General features: G+C 41.2%; 1 protein-coding gene across 2 annotated transcripts in view; it reads right to left on the bottom strand.

Annotated features, from left to right (window-relative positions):
- Cul3 (cullin 3) overlaps positions 1 to 14,538 on the bottom strand; it is an 80,032-nt gene extending 65,494 nt beyond the window's left edge. The window contains exon 1 of one of the 2 annotated variants that reach the window (XM_048344654.1): positions 14,016 to 14,538. In XM_048344654.1, the coding sequence (XP_048200611.1) occupies positions 14,016 to 14,081 (66 nt within the window). In that variant the 5' untranslated portion in view covers positions 14,082 to 14,538. The remainder of the gene's footprint in view (positions 1 to 14,015) is intronic. The other variant, XM_048344655.1, reaches the window with a different exon arrangement.
- Positions 14,539 to 15,241: the final 703 nt, after the last annotated feature.

Raw genomic sequence — 15,241 nt, 5'->3', positions numbered from 1 at the left:
GTATCAACTAGAAAAGTGCAGCAGCTTAGAGTAATTCCATGAAATCGTATCTATTCAACTAGCCCCTTGTATCATTTAAATACAGGACAGCAATGGCGTTTATAATGAGAAATTTAATCAACAGGATTCAATTATAATCAGCATCCTTAATACATGAGAATACTCCAAAATCAAGCTGTTTGGGAAATGTGGTATATATTTTTTTCAACAACACAAAGTAAAGATCAAGTATCCAGATTAGTTTACCGAAGTCCATTTAAATAACAGAACAAATGATTTAAGAGTACCAACAATAATTAAACATATATAAATGTATACATACATGTGGATACATAACATTTCATAACCTCAATTATTTGGCCAAAATAAAAAATAGTCATCCCTTGATATAAGTTGAGGACTGAGTCCAGAACCACTGTCGATACTAAAAATCCAAAGGAGTTCAAGATCCTTATGTACATTATCCTTATACATTATATCAATTCTAAGTTACTCTCTAACTATAGATAATGCAATGCAAATATTATGTAAATAGTTGTAGAATAGGAAAAGACAAGAATCTGGAGATGTTGTTATACCCCCAATTTTTCCCAAATATTTTTGGTCTGCTACTGGTTAGATGGGGAATATACTATGTTCTCACTAAGGCAATTTGTCAGTGTCTGCTCTTTTTCTGTCTGTTTTCTACATAGCTGAAAAAAATTAAAAAATTGTGAGCGGGCTCCAGAACGCAATATAGCCATACAAAACATTTAACTTGACTGTAACTCTGCAAGCATCCTCAAAATGTGCTGTATTTCATAATATGCTATTCAATCTAAAGGACTACTATTAAAAGGTCATGTAATTATTCTTTAAGAATTTATCTGATGGGGGCTGGAGATATGGCCTAGTGGCAAGAGTGCCTACCTCATATACATGAGGCCCTGGGTTCGATTCCCCAGCACCACATATACAGAAAATGGCCAGAAGTGGCGCTGTGGCTCAAGTGGCAGAGTGCTAGCCTTGAGCAAGAAGAAGCCAGGGACAGTGCTCAGGCCCTGAGTCCAAGCCCCAGGACTGGCCAAAAAAAAAAAGAAAAAAAGAATTTATCTGACAAAAAGCAAAAACGGAGAAGTAGGAATCATGTACTTTACATAGAATCTCCAGATAGTTGCTGTAATATCAGGGAGGAAAAAAAATTTGTATAATTGAGTACTTGGAGTTCATACTTCTACAGTCTAAAATTATTCATTTTAATCACAATTATATCATTGTTATTACTTTTCTCTCTAGCTGAAGTCCCTAAAGTTTGTTTTTAGAAATAAATAAACTTTACTGGCTTTTCTTAAAGAAAAATTCTACAAACTGAGGTGGGCATGTCTGTAATCTTTGCTACTTGGCAGGCTGAGTTATGAATAATTGTGGTTCAAGGTCAACCTGAGCAGAAAAGTTTGTGAAACTCCTTCATAATCCACTACTATGCACAATGGCACTCGTTATCTCAGCAAGGACAGGAAGCCTAAAGTAAGGGGATCGCAGTGGCTCATGGATGCAACTGAGTGGGAATCGAAATCCTAAGGAGACCCAATCTCAAAAATAATAAGGTCGCCAGAGGCTCACATCACCCTGGACAGAAAAGTCCCCATGAGACTCTTATCCCCACTTAACAACTCAAAAACTGGAAGTGGCATTGTGGCTCAAGTGGTAGAGCACTAGCCCCAAGCACAAAGAGGCTCAGGGACAGCACCCTGGCCCTGAGTTCAAGCCCTACAACTGACAAAATAATAATGACAATAATAATTTTTTAAATGGGGTTTTTGCAGGCATGGCTCAGGTGGTAGAGCAATAACCTAGTGAGTATAAGGCTCTCAGTTCAAATCCAAGTATCACTAGGAAATAAAGTCCTCTAAAACTTTTAAAACAACAACAAATTGTGTTTATATCCAAATCAACTACACATTATTACCTAAAGGGGGAGAGGAGGAAAAATCTGACAGTATAAACTATCACTGTTACCTTGTCTTTGAATGAACCTAACCGTAATTAGATGAGATGACAGTACAAGGCTCATAATATTGAATTTGGGGCAGAAGGGCTGTGGCAGTATTTTTTGAGCTCAGATCTAGTGCTGCCTAGGCAGGTGCTGTTACCAGCATAATATTTCCAGTCTTTGGCTTGTAATTTTGATCCTGTATTAGGTGTCCTCTTGAAATCCTTATTAAAAAATACAATTCGCAATCAAGTCTGCTTGAACTTCTCTAAATTTTTCTCTTTATCATACACACACACACACACACACAGTATACAAAACTTAGCTAACTTTCCTACTGTTTTGTGTCAAGACCTAACCATCAACACTGAAATATGCTATTCCTATCTTAAAGAAAGATAAATATAAGGCTGAAATAAAGCTTATCAAAGACCACAAAGCTAGGTAGAGCTACGGAAATTCACAGGACCTAACTCAAGTGTCCTTCCACTCGATGTCCATGTCAACTTAATTCATCAAAAAGCTCAATGAGAAATTATTCTGTCATTAACTAGGTCACTGTGATCCTATCACTATATCTATTTGAGTCTGGTCGAGAAAAAAGAACTAATTACCAAAAATCATATTTTTGTTGTTGTTGTTGTTGTTGTTATCAAGTTGTGGGGCATGAACTAATAAGGGCCTGGGCTCCGACCCTGAGCCTCTCTGTGCTCAAGGCCAGCACTCTACCACTTGAGCCACAGTGCCACTTCCAGTTTTCCAGTGGTTAATTGGAGGTAAGAGTCTCATAGGGACTTTTCTACCCTGGCTGGCTTCGAACCACAATCCTCAGATCTCAGCCTCATCAGTAGCTAGGATTATAGGCATGAACCATGGTCTCCCGTCTCTCAAATTTTATGTTTTAATCATAGTTGTTCCATAAATTCAAGTTAGGAGCATATTCCTGTCAAAATCAGTCTGTCTCCACATCCTCATCTGTGAAATAAAGATAGATTCTTTCTAAACTCACAGTGAAAAACACCAATTCAATAGCACTAAGAGGTGAGGCCAAAAGAGATTAAGTTATGTGTGGAGTCCTCTGGAATAAGGATTGAAGTAGTGAACCCCTTCTGCCTTCTGCCATGTGAGAAACAGTATTCTTCCTCTCCAGAGCATGCCCCATCTAAGTACAACTTGGGAAAAAGAGGGCCCTCACCAGACAAATGAACTCTAGTACTTTGTCGATGAAATTCTCAGCTTCCCAAAGTATGAGAAAGTAATCTGTTTTTTATAAATTGCTTCCTTGTCTGTGCCATTCCTTCATGAATCTTTGCACATCCATGAGAAATAAATTATTAATTTGAAGCACCTATCTTTGTGCTTCTGAATCATTTCACAGTTATTTTAGTATCTTCTTAAGGACAAAAATTACATTTTAAAAATATAAACTTTTTTGCAAAAGCTGTATTATCAGCCTTGTAATTTAAAAATAGGAAAGAGTTTCTTTTCAAAGGGTAAGTCAACTCCTATTTTTCTTCTAGATTACAATTCTGGTTGCCTTACTTGAATCAATTCACACTAAGCACCCCTTCTAAGCAATTTATATATCTAAATGTACAAAAAATACAATCTAAAATTTGTATAACTTGATTTACTTTGAACCTAGTGGAGCTCAAATCTCTTTCCAAGAGCTATTACTTGACTTTTGAATTTTTTTTTCTCTATACTATATAAGCTTCAGAGCCCCTGGATCTGCCTGTGATCAATAACTTAAACTAATCTTCAATATGTTTCTATTACAAAAGTAAATTAATTCAAAATCTACAAAACCATTAACAATGTAGTCAGGAAGTATGGTATAATGGAAAGCACACAGAATTCTGTGTCACATACACAATTGGAGCTCTGCCTTTTCTTTAGTGTTTATATACTAGTTTACTCTGAACTCCATTGGGACTTAGAATAGGACTAACGCTAGACCTAAAACTGTTTTGAGAATTTGAGATAATTCATAATTCCTTAAAAAAATAGTCTAACTCAAGACAGATATTCAACAAGTTGTAGTTACTAATCTTATAAAGCAAGGTCTTTGTACTAGAGATTAAAAAGGCAAACAAATTAGTTATAACTTTGGAGAGGATGAAGTAAATAGAAGTGTTGTTCAGCTAAAAGATCCTGTAGGTAATAACTTGTAAAGCACTGTGTTAAAGAAATTTTTTTGTACTGGTCCTGGGGCCTAAACTCAGGAACTGGGCACTGTCCATGAGCCCACAGCTCAAGGCTAATGCTTTTAACACTTAGCCACAGCTCCACTACTGTCTTTTTGGTAAGTTAACTGAAGAGTCTCATGGACTGTGTCCTTCCTCAGCTGGCTTTGAACCAAGATCCTCAGATCTCAGCTTCATGAGTATCTAGGGTTACAGGCAGTAAGGTACTACCTCTAGAAAAGTAGATCTAAGAAATCTTACTCTTTGAAGTTTATTCATTTGCTCAGCAGTAAACAGTGAAATTGCAATTAAATAGTAAAGTTGAATCCATTCACTTTCTTCCCAGAATCGAAGTCCTAAATGACAGAAATCAAACGACAAAGTCCTGTGCAGTTTCCATTAAATATAAAACAAACTTAAGAGTACCACATTAGTGCATTTATTCGACATTGCCTACTATATATAAAAGTAAATGCTTTCTAGTAGCAAAGGCTCTGGATTAGGAGTAAAGCAATTACAGAGTTCAAATTTCTTACTATTGTCAAGTTGGATGCGTAAAGCATCATTATTTTTTTTTTCTTTTTGCCAGTCCTGAGGCTTGAACTTAGGGCCTGAGCACTGTCCCTGGCTTCTTTCTGCTCAAGGCTAGCACTCTACCACTTGAGCCACAGCACCACTTCTGGCTGTTTTCTATATATGTGGTGCTGAGGAATCAAACCCAGGGCTTCATGTATACAAAGCAAGCACTCTACCACTAGGTCATATTCCCAGACCCGTAAAGCCTCATTCTTTAAGAGCCTGGACTAATGACTAGTGATTTTAAAGTAATAACTAACAGAACTCTTTTACTGAATTCCATGTGTAAATTGCCCAACAGGAACAGCTCTAAGTAATCAAAGGGAGAGATACCAACGCTACTCCTTACCTGGACCCTAAAGACCCTTCTAGACCCCTAAGAGTTTGAATGTGAATGTCCTAAGAGAAACAACATATTTTAGTTGAAAATTCTAACTTTCTGATTAGGAAGCTCTATTAAATACCTAGTAATACTACTACTTACTAGAAAGCAGTCTGACATCTCAATCTTTCTAACTATTATTCTTTGAAAAACTTTCATAGTTCTCAGTATGAAACAAACTAAAGAGTATTAACATTGCCTACTACATATATACTGAGGACTGTTACACTGTACCAATACAGACCAATACAAACAGGATAGGATACCCCCTCTAAGAAAATTAAGTTCTTAAAATTACATCTTTAAAAAGGCGACAGTAAATTCTTTCTTATTTTCTGAGCTATAAAGAACAGTTATGATAGTGATCATGATGATGAAGAAGAAAAAGAAGAAAAAGATATCTTCCTTCTCTGAGATCAGAGGGAAGAGGTGATATACAGACTGATGGACATAATTGAAAGACTACTGACATTTTTCACAGTAAAGCTGTAATTAAAAAGTTTCTTGAAGAAAGATAAGAACATTATCAATAAATAGCTTAAGGACAGTGATTAAAATTGCAAACGACTCAGCAGGAAAAGGGAGAGGGAGCTTACAGGGAACACAGAAAAACTGCCCTGAGGCACTGACAGGCCAGCTAAATTAGAGACCAGGGTCCTTCAGCTTGTCTCCAAGAAAGCCTAGAAAGTATGAGCAGTGAAGGCTGATGCATGGAATTACCCAAGATGCTTTGTTGCTGGCATGTCTGGCCTTATTCTGGGGATGTAGGGAAAAAGAAACAATAGTACCATGGCTTAGAGAATGCAGAAATCTTCTTGACATGCACAGAACATATTAATGTGAGAAAGAAACAAGCAGCAAGAGGACAGAATTACTAAACAACAGCTTACGTGTATTTATAGTGTCTATTTTGTGCCAAGCACTATTCTAATACCTTTACATGTATTAACTACCTTTTTTTTTTTTTTTTGCCAGTCCTGGGCCTTGGACTCAGGGCCTGAGCACTGTCCCTGGCTTCTTCCCGCTCAAGACTAGCACTCTGCCACTTGAGCCACAGCGCCGCTTCTGGCCGTTTTCTGTATATGTGGTGCTGGGGAATCGAACCTAGGGCCTCGTGTATCCGAGGCTGGCACTCTTGCCGCTAGGCTATATCCCCAGCCCTATTAACTACCTTTGAACAGTCTTATGAGGTAGGTACTATCATTTTCTTGTTTTATAAAAGTGACAACAGGCAGAAGGTAAATAAAATGAATGACAAGCCCCAAAGAGAGTGAAAATCACTACAACAAAGAAGTCAAGGTTGTTTGATCACTACTGGACGTCCAAGCTTGACATACAGTAAACACGCAATGAAACTATTAAAAACTGAATAAATGAATTTCTTTCTTTTTTTGCCAGTCCTAGGGCTTGAACTCAGGCCAGAGAGCTGTCCTGGCTTCTTTTTGCTCAAAGCTGGCACTCTACCACTTGAGCCACAGCGCCACTTCTGGCTTTTTCTATATATGTGGTGCTGAGGAATCAAACCCAGGGCTTCATGTATGTGAGCCAAGCACTCTCCCCAACCCCAAATAAATGAATTTCTATTCACACATGCCAGTGGACAAATGGCTAGCTGGACTGGCAATGTCTGAAGAAAGTATTAAAATTTTCAATATCTTAAGGACCCTAAATAAAAGTTAGTACATGGTCTGAGAGAGAAGAGTAATTCCCAAGAGTTTCAGCCAAAAGACAAAATGATGGATATGGCAATAAACACCATCAGGGATCAAGGGCTGAAGGATTATAAGATAAACAGGTACCTCACTTCAAGAAGGTAAGCCTGTTCCTCAGGGTAAAGTTAAGTCAGCTTTCACATGGTGAAAAAGCAGAGAATTCTGAGAACAGACAATACATAAGGGAGTTATTAATCTACAAGGGAAGTAGGGGATCAGAGTAACTGAAAGGAAAGAGACAAAAAAGTCATGATGGAAAAAATTAGTTTAGCTAGTATACAAAAAACACTGGGACTGAGAGATTAAGATCTTCTGATGCTCAATTTGAGGTTAACACCAACACAATACTACTTCAGAGACTAAGAATATCCATGGGGGGGGGGAGGCGAAGAAGCCACAATATCATTAATGATGTAGTACTTCAACCAAGTTTGCTTAGCATTGCAAAGGAAATTCTAACATTTTAGGGCATCATTTGCATTGACAATCGATTACTACATGATTCACCTTTGAGGGCTAGTAGTTTTTCATTTAATCAATCATTCTCAAACCACCCACACTGTGCTAAGTGCTCTGTGGTTCAAAATGGTGCCTGGTATAAGCACTGGGCAAAAGCCACAACCTACTGTAGCTCAGGGTGATAACAAAAGGAGGAAACATGGAGGAAGAAAGGGACGATTACTTCAGATGAACATTAATGAAAAAGTAAGACGTACATAGTAAAGAACTGCTTATACCTTCTGTAATATCTTCACACTCTGATAATCATCATTGGCAATTTTCTCTTTTTCTTTCTTTTTTTTTTTTTTTTGCCAGTTCTGGGCCTTGGACTCAGGGCCTGAGCACTGTCCCTGGCTTCTTTTTGCTCAAGGCTAGCACTCTGCCACTTGAGTCACAGCGCCACTTCTGGCCATTTTCTGTATATGTGGTGCTGGGGAATCGAACCCAGGGCTTCAAGTATACAAGGCAAGCGCTCTTGCCACTAGGTCATATCCCCAGCCCTGGAAATTTTCTCTTGAAGTCTCTCTTTCTGCACAAGAAACAACAACATTCCGCCAGTGTCTCAAAGTACCAAACTTGTATATATACAATAATATTAACATGCACATATAATATGTATATATTTGAGACTGGTATCTTGGAGTGGTTCAAAAATTGTTCTGTAGGCTTTTCAAAATGTAAAAATTTGTACAAAAGAATGGGGAATATCACCAAAGTAATTAAAACATTTCAACATGATTTACAAAAAACAATCAGTTTTAATGCTTGGATACTGGCATGATCAATATTGAAGTAAGCTAGTATTAGGTATGATTCTAAAGCTTACTTTGTCACAAAACATGCTATCAGTCCTTTTAGTATTCTCACTTTATAGGAAAAACCTGATAGAGGAGGTGAAGTAAAAAAAAGTGCAGCTATAAGTGTTCAAACCTACACTCTAATTCATTCTCATTCTTTGCCGTTACACTCCTGTAACACATATGCTCAACATGCTACTTTAAAATGAAATAAAAATGCATTCTGGACTATGTATACTTTTATTCTTACACTCAATCAAGAAAATGAAAATTAAAGCACTAAAGTACTATTTCTTTTCACCTATGATAGTTAAGATACAATATGTGGCTAATAGCTACAAATAACTTGAAATGATACAAACTTGGGATATTCACATTTAAGCCAATCTCTACTTCTGCCTCTTGCACAGAGTAACTTTACATGAATTACTTAACTACTAGAGGCTTCATTTGTACAACAGATGACATTTGTGTTGCACAAAGTTGTGTGAATTAAGTAACTGTAGAGAAACAAAGCACAAATAACAGTGTTTGGTACACTATAAGCATTCAGTAAGTGTTAGCCTTTCCTTTTCTACCTTTCTGGGCATGTATGTGGTGGCTTATGCCTGTTTTTCTAGTTACTCTGGAGGCTGAGATGAGGATCAAAAGTTGAAGACAAGCAATTGCAAATAGAAAACACACACACACACACACAACTTCAGTCAAAGAGAAGCTGAGCACAACAGTGACTGACCTGTAGTTCCAGCTAGGAAGGAAGCAAGAGCAGAGGGGAAAGAGGTGGGGGAAACAACCCTGTTTAGAAAAAGGGCTGGGGATATGGCTCAAGTGGTGGAGCACTTGCCTAGCAAGCAAGCACAAGGTCCCAAATTCAAACTCGTGTGTGTGTGTGTCTCTCTCTCTCTCTCACACACACACCCCCAAATATGAAAATATACATACTGTAAGCTTTTTAAAAGGCAATACATAAAAATGCATATGAAATATTAGAGCACCATCAAAATGTTAATTCTTTTATTTCCAAGTGGTAAGATTGCAAATAATTTCTAAAGACAGACATTTATCAAGTTTTCTGTCATTTTTATAACTAAAAAAGCTACTAAAATGATTTCTTCCCTGACAGACCGTATATGACTGAATAGTTTTCAATGTACACTGAGAGACTAATTGCAATTCATTATTATATCTCACTAATTCATAACGCTTTTACCATAAGCAAACAAAAATATTTTCAAAACTGCCTTATTTAAAATGATAAATTGTCTAAAGATCTTCTTTCCAATCTTGGAAAAATAACTTTCTTCTCCAAATAGAAGGCATATTACTTTTTGTAGTGATAATTATATATTCTTTCTGGACAAATTCTGTTACTACTTACCTACATCAAATGAACAAATGACATACAAGAGCTTTCTCTATTTTTGTTTGAATGAATGAGCTTTGTAATTAATGTACTATGAAAGCCCAATTTTCACATGATGGTCTGTACTATTAAAAGTTTCTATCATTTTCTAGTCTTCTCTCAACTGGCTAAAACAACAAAACAAAATAAACACTATTGATAACAGCTTCAAGCTCCTTTTTTAAATTTCTAACAGCCAATACAGTAATAATGTAGCAATAGCTTGGCAGTCCCAATACTATTAACAGAAAAAGAGTCAGTCTAAATGTAAGCAACAAGAGCTCATGGCTCACACCTGTAATCCTAGCTTACTCAGGAGGCTGAGATCTGAGGACCATGGTTCAAGGACCATGGATCTGAGGACCAGGGCAGGAAGGTCTGTGAGACTCATTTCCAATTAACCACCAGAAAACTGGAAGAGGCTCAGTATGTGGCTCATGTGGTAGAGCTCTAGCCTTGAGCTGAAGAGTTCAGGGACAGCTTTCAGGCCCAGAGTTCAAGTCTCATGACCAACAACAACAAAAAAGTAAAATAAAATAAATGTAAGCAACAAGTTCGTGAATCTGCTAAACCTTACTCCATAATTTCTGTTTTTATTGCTAATTCCCTGTGCTGTGATCTGCAATACTATTATCCAGCTCTAAGCAATTGTTACCCCCCTAAGAAAGAGAACCTATTTTGAAGATCAAACTCAAATCTGGCTGATATTACTATAGTTAAAAACAATATAACAACAAAAACTATTAACTTATTCTTATCTGCCCTTATCTCTTTGTGCCTTTAAGTACATCACCAATAATTTAAAAACATCTCTTCTACTAACATCAGTCACTTTGTGGGTTCCACCCAAAAATAATCTGTATATCCTATCATTTGCTGTCCATACTAGAGAGGTAGAGCTCATCTAAAATATGAAGTGAAAGAAGTCTTCCTTGTCATGGATTTAACATGTTCCATAAACTAACAACTGATATGATTGCCTGGACCCTCAAGAAAGAAGTAGGTCTTAAGCAACAGACTAGATCACATTCTAGAAAAACAGTAGCTTTTTCATAAATGTCCCCAAAACACTAGTACAATCCCAGGAAAAGCAAATAGAAGAGGACAGCATTTTCATTCAAAAATCACTCCCTCCAAAGCTGGGCAGGTGGCTCAAAACTAGATACTTGAAAGGCAGCAGAGACCTTACCCCAAATGCAAAAAGGCACTGGATGTTTCAAAGGGTAGAGTGCCTGCTTTTCAAATGCAAGGCCCTGAGTTAATCCCAACTACTGGAGGAAAAAAAAAAGCCCAAACCAATTCCAACCAAGCTTGTACAGCCATGTAGAGTGAAGAAAAGCTCAGGAGTTAGGACAAATGGTATCAAGGGAAAAGATATCTTGGAGTGAAATTATCTGTTCCAGGCCTCTCACAACTATAACCTCTTTTCTTAAAAAAAAAAAAAAAAAGTTTTGAGGCCCCTTGTTATTTTATGTATTATTAACAAAAAAGGCATAATGAGATATATCTGTGTCACACAGAAAAAGCTTACAAACTGGAATAAAAGTTCTCCTCTGCCAACAGTTTTTAAGTACAGAAACTCCCTTCTTGTTCTCAATCTTTACAAAATCATTCCCTCTACATTTGTTTAAAAATGTCAATTGTGGCCGGGTATGGGGTAGCTCACACCTGTAATCCTAGCTACTCAGGAGGTTGTGATCTGAGAATTGTGGTTCTATGCCAGCTTGAACAGAAAAATCCATGAAACTCTTTTATCTCCAATCAGTTACCAAAAAAGCTGTAAGTGGAGCTCTGGCTCAAGTGGTACAACACTAGCCTTGAGCAAAACTGCTCAGAGACAGTGCCCAGGCTCTGAGGTCAAGCCCCAGGATGAGCACCCCCTGCCCACAAAACAAACTGTGCATTAAATTGCTGTACTATAATTTTTACCCTTTTGAACAGCAGTGACAGCATACTTAAAATCTGCACTCAAAAACTAAAAACAATCTGATTTAATGATGGGACTCTACTTAGAATAGCTTCACACATCTATGAAAAAGTTTACCTACTTTTTACTTTATCAAAAAACTCCAAAGCATAGTTTCATTTCTTTTACATAATTTTATAAAAGAGAATTTGAAATAAATCATAGAAACACCTATCCAAATGGTAGAGGTAAGATAAAAGAGTTGTAATTATGTACAGTATAAGCATAAATCATTTCTCATGAACTATATACATTTACAACTTCTGATTAGCAATTCAGGCAGGCAGTAGCTATAACTAATATGAACACAGGAATTTTTTAAATCTGTAAGTACACACATTTACCAGACGTTAAGTCAGTGAAGTATCTTATCATTAATGCATGCATCTATTCTAACTGATAACTTAAACACTGACTTAAATATTGTATGTTAAGAAATGTGATGGTTATTATGCAAGTGATGTTAACACAAGGTAATAATGAAAACAATCTTAAGCTTTTAAAAAGTAGTATGAATTCACACTGAATACTAAACACTAAAGACTTCATGAAGAATTTAACAAAAACATTTAGAGCAAGATCCAAACTAGTTAATACTGTAGTGCTAATTTTTTTAAAAAAATCATTTCTAGTACTGTGCTAACCTATCACACAAAGCTATACACTGGATTAGAATAAAATTCATTTTGCTTCTTATCCTAACAGCATTAGCTCCACAAAGCAGAGGTCTTGATCTTTCAAGTTACACTGGTAAATCTCAAACCCCTAGGAGCAAATTACTACTCAGTATCTCTTGAAGCAATGAAAGATGGCAGAGGAAAATGGGTAAGAACTAAGTTGGCAAGTCTAAAGAGAATGAAAAGTTGGTTAAAATCTGGTGTGTTAAACTACTTACATCATTTTTTAAAAATAATCCTGAATTTTGCTAAAAGGAAAAAAAGGTAAGATCTGACCATCAACAGAGTGGCTGATTTAGGAAGGAGCTGAACAATACTATTTCATGAAAAGAATGCTAGTGAACTTCATTCAGTACTTCTTTTGTCAACATTTCTCACTCTAGTTTCTTATACTTACTTAGAAAGAAAATGCAAACACTCAAACCCCCTTGCCTCTGAAGTACACCCAACGTATTTACCTAAAGCTAGAAGTTTCCACACGTGGATGCTAACAAAATTTTCCTTGCAATTTTTGAATTCTGCATCGGGCATTTCTTTCCTTTAAAATTTTAAGAATTCATAGAAGTCTCCCACAAGTTCTCTTAGGCAAGTTACTTAATTAAAAAACAATCAAATATTAAGGTCAGCCAACCCCCATCCCCAAATGTACTTCCGAAAAACCATGCTTAGAAAATGAATACAAATGCACTCCTCCCACAAGATACAATGAATCTAAGAAGGGTAAACTAAGACATTCCTCTTAACTTTTACTTTAAAACTCTGCAGCTCAAGTGCCAATTTGTCTATCTCGACTTACTATACCTGTTACTGGGGCGACAGGAGCCAGTAGGTCCAGTTTGGTTAAAGGAATACATTTTAATTGTTGACAACCAGCTAGCTGAATCAGGTATGAATGACATCCAAAGTTATGCCCTAATCTACTGAACCCGAAAGCGCTATGACTCTAACGATTTAAAAAATGTCCCCCCCCCCGCTACCCCACCCCAACCCCACCCCCCCAAAAAAAGTTTCAGGATCAGGATACTTTTTGCTGTACCTAAAACTGACAGTAAAGAAAAAAAAAAAAAAAGCAGGTTGCATGGCGACTCCTCTTTCCTTTGGGGGCTTCCATGGCTAAGAAACGAGAAACCGATTGTCTTAATTCGTTCTGTCCAGCTTCCCCCCCGGGCCCTGCTAGGAGTGGCCTGGCAACTCCTTGAACAAGAGTTTTGCAAAGTGCTTAGATGAAAGAGGCTACAAAAGACGCATCGATGGGTGGTGGATCAGCACCGAGTATTTTCGTGGAACCCCCTGTCACGGCGTCGGGGATAGGCTGACGACGGCTTAACCCGGACCGAAGGAGGGGGAGAGGCAGAGAGGGGGACAGTCCTCTCCATCACCCTAAGACCTAGCTAGGATGGGTCATTCTTTAAGCCGCAGTGCAAACACACGCGAAAAGTTACGCACATGCCCCACGCCAGGACTCCGGCAGTCTCCATCCATCCCTGCAGGGCTGGAGGAGCGGAGGCCGAACGGCAAGGAGTGCAGGGAACCGGGCCTACACCCCATCGACGCGGGAAGGTACCGGGACCGGGCGGTGGCCCAGTCCGTCGCCGACGCCCAGGGCTCGGTACCGGGGTGAGGGGGGACCCGGGCGCTGGGCACGGGGAACGGCCCGGGAGGGAGGCCACGGCGGGGCCCGCGCAGCCCCGTTGCCGGGAAGGCTCGCGCCCCGCGGCCGGCGGCGTGGGGGGAGGGGAAGGCCGGCCTGCGGCCTGTTGGGGGGGAGTTCAGCCCGGGCCTCGCGTGCGGCTCCCGGCCGGGTCCCCGGCCCCAGGGTCCCGGGCGCCGAGCAGGGAACTCACCGGAAAGGCCCGGATCCGCATCTTGGTGTCCTTCCGGCTGCCCGTGCCTTTGCTCAGATTCGACATGGTGCTCGTCCCCTCCCCGGCGGCGGCTGCTGCGGGTCGCACTCCGAGGCGCCGGTGTCACATTGAAGGCGGACGGGCAGGCGAGGGGGGACGCTGCGGGGGGGGGGGGCGGGGGGGGCGGCGGCGGCGGCGCGGCCCCCGGGCTGGGCCGGGGAGCAGGCCGGCCCCTGGGTGGCCGCGGCGGCAGCGGCAGCGGCGGCGGCAGCAGCGGCGGCGGCGGCGGCCCGGGCTCCGGCGGCTCGGGCTCGGCTGGGGGCTGCGCTGGCGCGGCGGCTCCGCGGGGGCCCCCTCACGCCCGGCTCGGCTCCCTTTATCGCGCTCCTCCGCGATGGCGGCGGCGGCGGCGACGGACAAACATCTCACTGCGCAGGCCGAACGTCCTCCTCCTCCTCCTTCTCCTCCTCCGCCTCAGCGAGACGAGATCCGGCCCGGAGGGTGGAGGGGGGAGGAGGGAGGGAGGAGAGCCGGAGTGGAGATGGGGGAGGGGGTGGGAGGACGGGAGGGAAGACGGGCGGCCCCGGCGGGGGGCGGGGGGAGCGGGGGGGGGGGCGGAACGCGCAGATCTCGCGAGAGAAAGGACGAGCGCGCCGCTCCGGCCGGGGCGGGGCGAAGCCCGGGAGCGGGAGGGCTCAACGCGAGGAGAGGAAGAGAAGAAGACGACGACGACGGTGGAGGGGGGGAAACGGCGGGGAGGTTGAGGGAGAGGGCGGAACCCGGCGGACGGGGAGGCGGGGAGAGGGCGGGGCTGAGAGCGGCCGTAGCGGGAGAAGCCAGCTGGGCCTTTTGGAAAGAGGGAGGGGGGTGGGGGGGCTTCGGAGACCCGGTTCTGGGCAGAGGTGGCTGCTGATTGGTGGAGTGCCGAGGGGGCGGGGGTAAAAAAAAAACGTGGTCACGTGGGCAGTGGGCGGGAGAAGTTCCGGTAGCCACAGCGAGGTTGTTATAGGCTGGTCCGGGCTGGGCTGGGTGGCTGCCAGGAGAGGATTGTCTGGGAACGACAGCGTGGGGTGCCGGCTAGGTGGGTATCCGAGTCGCCCTCGAACTGGTTCCTGTGTTTTTCTGGGGCATGTGGACTAGGGATGGGTCCTTGAGCGGGAGCCAGACACTTGAAGGGAGAGTTTGTCAGGGAGTTTCCTGCAGTATCGGGAATTGGTGTGCGGCTG

The sequence above is a fragment of the Perognathus longimembris genome, chromosome 4, assembly GCF_023159225.1.
Source record: "Perognathus longimembris pacificus isolate PPM17 chromosome 4, ASM2315922v1, whole genome shotgun sequence".
NCBI classification, from domain to species: domain Eukaryota; kingdom Metazoa; phylum Chordata; class Mammalia; order Rodentia; family Heteromyidae; genus Perognathus; species Perognathus longimembris.
The sequence above is the reverse complement of the archived record's forward strand: the minus strand, read 5'-3'. Positions and strand labels throughout refer to the sequence as shown.